This window comes from Danio aesculapii, chromosome 9 (genome assembly GCF_903798145.1).
Source record: "Danio aesculapii chromosome 9, fDanAes4.1, whole genome shotgun sequence".
In the NCBI taxonomy this organism is placed as follows: Eukaryota; Metazoa; Chordata; class Actinopteri; order Cypriniformes; family Danionidae; genus Danio; species Danio aesculapii.
Window position 1 is genome coordinate 50,066,480 of NC_079443.1, and position 6,000 is coordinate 50,072,479.

Here is a 6,000-nt window from a genome sequence, read left to right on the forward strand (position 1 = left end):
TGGATGTCCGGTCTAGTGTTGGATATCTGGTTGTGTGTCAGCATTTGTTCTGGTCATTTTTTAGGTTTCCTTGGATGGTCATGACATCAGAAGTCTGAACATCCAGTGGTTGCGTTCTCTTATTGGCATCGTGGAGCAGGAGCCGGTTCTGTTCGCCACCACGATCGCTGAAAACATCAGATACGGCAGAGCCGGAGTCACGATGGAGGAGATCATAGAGGCCTCCAAACAGGCCAATGCCTACAACTTCATCATGAGTCTTCCTCAGGTGAGACAGTTACTGTAGTAGAAGATCAGTACACGCACTACCACAACCACATCTTAACCGTATCTCAATTAATGTTGGGTGTAATTTGTTACAAAATACACTCAAATTATTTTTGCTGCTTTTTCAAACTACTTATTTAAAATTAGATAAATCAACACAAGTTTTCAGATTTTTGGGGGACAGCTTATTAGTTTAATGTTCAACATTTTTAATTAAAAAAAAATCCTGTTCTATGTTAGCTTTGCATGTTAAATCTAGATCTCAAACTAATTAAAGTGTGGTGTTTTGAAGACATTTGACACATTGGTTGGTGAAGGTGGAGGACAAATGAGCGGAGGGCAGAAGCAGAGGATCGCCATTGCTCGAGCTCTGGTCAGGAATCCCAGAATCCTCCTGTTAGACATGGCCACATCAGCGCTGGATAACGAGAGTGAGGCTGTCGTACAGGAGGCCTTGGACAAGGTGAGATTAATGATATCCTCACCAACTGAGGCTAAAATATAACCTTTGCACAGTCATCCTTTCATCTTGCTGATTTGCTATATTATATTCTGATTCATCCAATTATTGATTTGCCATAAATGTCAAATGGGATCTCAATAAGCACACTTGTTTATTAGTCAGTGCACTGATCAGGGCATAAGCTAATATAAGTGCTGTCTGTTACACATTTTTTCCAGTGCACTGAAACGTCTGCACTCTGAAAAGTCCCACAATGCACCCTGAATTCATCGAAATGCACTATGCACCCTTAATGGAAGCTCAGAAGCATGAAATATGAATCACCTGTCCCAAATCGTCAAACGTTATTACAAATCTGTTATTTATATATTTTTAACATGAACAAACATAGCTAGACACAAGTTATAAAACATCTACAAACATTTATTTATTCATTCATTCATTTTCTTTTCGGCTTATTCCCTTTATCTGGGGTCGCCACAGCGGAATGAACCGCCAACTTATCCAGCACATGTTTTACGCAGCAGATGCCCTTCCAGCTGCAACCCAACACTGGGAAACACCCACATACACTACGGCCACTTTAGCTCATTCAATTCACCTGTACCGCATGTCTTTGGACTTGTGGGGGAAACCGGAGCACCCGGAGTAAACCCACGCGAACACAGGGAGGACATGCAAACTCCACACAGAAATGCAAATGCCAACTGACTCAGCTGGGGCTCAAACCAGTGACCTTCTTGCTATGAGGCAATTTTGCTACCCATTGCTACCCATTGCTACCCATTTTGCTACCCACCGTGCTGCCCATTATTTATTTATTTTTTATTTTATTTAATTTTTTTGGTGCCAGTGGTGTAGTGGTTAGTGCATCAACACGTGAACGGTGCTCCGGTGCTCCGGTGCTCACAGCGATCCAAATTTGTTTCCCGCCTCGCGGTCCTATGCCAATCCTTGCCCTCTCTCTGCTCCCCATGCTTTCCTGTCAGTACTCTATCCTATCCTGTCCATTAAAGGTGAAAACCCCGAAAAAATAATTATAAAAAAAGCATTTATATTTACTATGGTTGAAATGTTGCTGGTATGAAACAATCTATTTAGCTATAATCTACTTTTAAAAACATGGTAAAATAATTATATGGAAATGTTTAGTTCTGCTGTTGTTTATAAATTGTCTTTTTAACACATAAGGCATTCAGAAACTACATAGAAACCAGGGGCGTCGCTAGACCTAATTCACTGGGGCACGTGCCCCAGTAAAAATCTCCAGTGCCCCAGTAAATGCTTTGAGACATGATTTACTTCATATGCAAGTGTATTTATTAAGAGTGGTAATTCCGAAATAAAGACGTTATTCTCTATGTGCAACCGAACCAACGCTGGTGAAAGCAATGCAATCAAAAAGCAAACAGACGCATCTCTGCGTGTGCGCAGAGAACACACGCGCCTCTCGCACGCGCTGCTCTTCTGCCGGTGCGAGTCCCGGTAGTTAACATGCGCGCCAAAAAAGCAGGCTACTTGCTGCTCACGCGCCGCTCATGCATTGTAAAACTGGCATAACAGCCTTTTTTGTTTTGAAAGTCAACAAAACTAAAGCTTAAACAATATGACGGTGATCTTACTAAGCATGCCTATACTGATAGATTTTTTTGTATGAAGCAAAAAGGAGGGATGATGAGTCAGGTATGAGAGGTAAGACTTAATAAACCTAATTCTCTGCCATGTGTCAAGTCTAAGGAAACAGATAATCCTATAATACATCTTTTTTGTATTGTATTGAATTGTCTATAGAATTTCATTCAAATTAAATTAATATTTATGCAAAAGATTTCTTTAATGATCTTAGCATATCACTCTAGTTGTGTCTGTGTTTACTCTGTTGTTGCCGGGCAACCATCAACTGAGGATGACATACTGGTCAACCATTGCTGCAGCTCTGACACATTTTATTTATGGAGATAATTAAAAAGAACTGCTGTGTTTGGGTGCTCTGTGTTTGTCTGAGGTAAATAATCTACACTCTCAAAAAAAAAATGGCACAAATCGGTACCAAAGAAGGTACAAACCCTTGTCACTGGGGCAGGACCTTTTTATGAAACAGAATTGTACTTTAAGACAAAGAAACTAATTTGTACCATTGCAGTTTGTACCTTTTAAGGACGTGATTTGTACCATGGGAAAGCAAAATGTACCTTTTGGTTTTTAAAACCTGCAGATACAATATTGTACCCTTATAAAAGGTACAAATCTGATCCATGAAGGTACCACTACATTGACAAGACACTTTGTAAGTGTCAAATGTGTTCCTTCAAGAACTATTTAAAGGTGCACTAGTCTGGCTATACTGTGGTGTTGTTGTGAAAATGAACTTTCAGCAGCCGAATCTCCATCTGTCAGTGATCGTCATCTTCGCGTCATAAGCAGTCCCGTGATCCCCCGATCTCGCGCTAGTGTCTGAATGTAAAGCGTGTTCACATTTTACCGGATCTGGAACTTCATATTTGGTGATGTACCGTACTGACGTTGATGCGTTCATGCAATAGATCTAAACCCAACATGATCCATTTATTCGTCTCTGAGTCAACCATTTCGTTAAAGAATCAACAGTTTTAAACACGGCGCACTTTCAGATTTAAACCTCAGCTGGATGTTTTCATTCACTTAGTGCTGTGTTACACACTGCATGGAAGATCATTTTCAAAAACCCATAATAGGGGCTCTTTAAGTCTTTTGAATATGTCACATAACAACAAATTTTGCTCTCCAAAATGGGTCAATTTATTTTCAGCAAAATACTTCAATAATATAAAGCATCAAATACATTTATTAAACTATGTTTTTAAAAAGTTTTTGTTAATTTTTTGTGTAAATGCAGTTTTTCCATTTACAATAAAGAATAAAAAACACTTTAACATCAATCAAAAGATCTGTTTTTTGCTGAACATTTCACAACACTTTTCACAAAAACTTTACAGATATACATTTACCCGTGTACAATATAAAGCCGTTTTATACTCAAATTTCCACACAATACCTTTGTAACTTAAAAGTTCATTTAATTCACGCAATTTTAAAATAGAAATTGAATTCTGCAAAAGTATTGTAATGTGATATGCACAATGTTTGATTAGTTTTACAATACTCAAATATCTGCATGAACACTTTGCATATGCAGGATTTTTGCCAACTCACGTGCGCAGTGGAAATCAAACGCCAAATGGTGCAGATACACCAAAAGGCGTAGAACTGTATTTATTAGAAATTGCTTACCAAATGTTTATTAAAATGCCTTAAATGTTTAGTTTAATAGCAATGTTTAGTTTATAATTAATATAGTTTTATGTTGTACCAGTTGTTTTGTGTTATAGAAAATAATTAATCTTTATGAGTTTCTTTAAGCATAAGCTTTTAAATGATGATTCATGTTTTAATATGGAAATTATTCATAAATCACTTTGCCTTTCCAGTCATATTTATTTTCATAGTTATTGTAATAAAGAAGGAATAGTCCAACAATTGTGCACCTTCATTTCAGTTGTACCATAAAAGGTACAGAACAGTATCATAAGAGGTCTTTTCTGTACCATTTAAGGTACAACTTTTACAAAGGTACAAAACTGGTCCTTAAATAACATTATTTGTACCACCGTATACCTTTTCTTCTGAGAGTGTACCATTAGTCTTGAAACTTGTATATTTCATAAAAAGTATGAAGCTGATTGGTTAGTTCTAGTCACATGACTCACGGTGTGCTCATGGTATTCTGAAAATTTGAGCTCAGGCTTCCCACAATTCTTGAAAGTGCTTGAATTTCAGACATATGTATTCAAGGCCTGGAAAATACTTAAAAACATACATAGGCTCTTGAAAGTGCTAGAATTTTAACGTTTTTGGTGTTATTTTAACAATTTAAAAACTGTTGAATGAAATACTGAATGAAAAAACTGTGAATTTCTTAATTTTGCACAAGAACTGAGACACATGATGCACATATGATCAATATTTCAGAGACTGCATTTGAATATTACCAGATTTTAATTGTATTAAAGTTCTTTGAACATGACTGTTTGAACATGGCTGTTTATGATTAGTATAATATTTTTAATGTAAATATTAAGTGTAAGTGAAATAAGGACTTTAATGGTGCTATATGCTGGGATATGAAGTACAAAGGTGCTTGTTTTAAAATTAAAAATGCTTTTAGAAGTCCTTGAATCTGTTGAATTGTTCATGAAAGTGGGAACCCTGTGAGATGTTTTCAACTGGGTGCACCTGGAAAATGTAAGCGTGTCATTGTGCTTGCACACTGTGTGTGCGAGTCACTTCCTACACTCAAAAAAATTATTCAAAGATGATTCCTTGGATTTACAAAAATTTTTTACCTTAAGTGGTTGTAAACAATTTATTTGGGCTGAATTTAAACAAACAAATCAAGTTGAACATTGCTCAATTTAATTTGTTTGTTTAGATTCAAAACAAATAAATTGTTTGCAACAGTTTTGCATGCAACACTTTTTTCAGTGTATTTGTGCATACAAGCTGCACACCTCCATTGGAAATAACAAACTTGTGCACACATGAGACACAATGTTAATGGCCCCTTGACTTTTTTTGTGTTAGTGTCCTAGAATTGAATGTTCTATGTTATACTGGTGTGGATGGTTAGTCTAAATATAATTTTGTAAGCAAATGAATGTAGCTTTGTTCAAGTAAGAGAGATTTCCACACAATCATTTCATGGCATTTTGCAGGCTCGACAGGGCCGGACGACTATCAGCATCGCACATCGTCTGTCCACAATCCGTAACGCAGACGTGATCGTGGGCTTTGAGCATGGCCGTGCTGTTGAGAGAGGCACACACAGCCAGTTACTGGACAGAAAGGGAGTTTACTTCACCTTAGTCACGCTCCAGAATCAAGGAAAGGACACGGACACTGATAAGCCAGAGAACAGTGAGTACAGCCAGTTTCAGAAGTTAATTATTTAGAACGTCATGTTCACATATTGCCTGAGAAGACATTCACTCAAAAATGAGCATGCAGTTGAAGTCAGAATTATTAGCCCTCCTGTATATTTTTACCAAATTTCTGTTTAACAGCGAGATTTTTTCAACACATTTATAAGCATAATAGTTTTAATAACTCATTTCTAATAACTGATTTATTTTATCTTTGCCATGATGACAGTAAATAATATTTACTAGATATTATTAAAGATACTAATATTCAGCTTAAAGTGACATTTAAAGGCTTAACTAGGTTAATGAGGT

At 36.8% G+C, this 6,000-nt stretch overlaps 1 protein-coding gene across 1 annotated transcript in view; it reads left to right on the top strand.

The window, feature by feature from the left end:
- The window catches only part of abcb11a (ATP-binding cassette, sub-family B (MDR/TAP), member 11a), a 60,594-nt gene that overhangs the window by 25,298 nt on the left and 29,296 nt on the right, over nt 1-6,000 (top strand). The window contains exons 14-16 of the mRNA XM_056465935.1: nt 65-268; nt 560-730; nt 5,482-5,683. Coding sequence (XP_056321910.1) covers nt 65-268; nt 560-730; nt 5,482-5,683 — 577 coding nt within the window. The remainder of the gene's footprint in view (nt 1-64; nt 269-559; nt 731-5,481; nt 5,684-6,000) is intronic.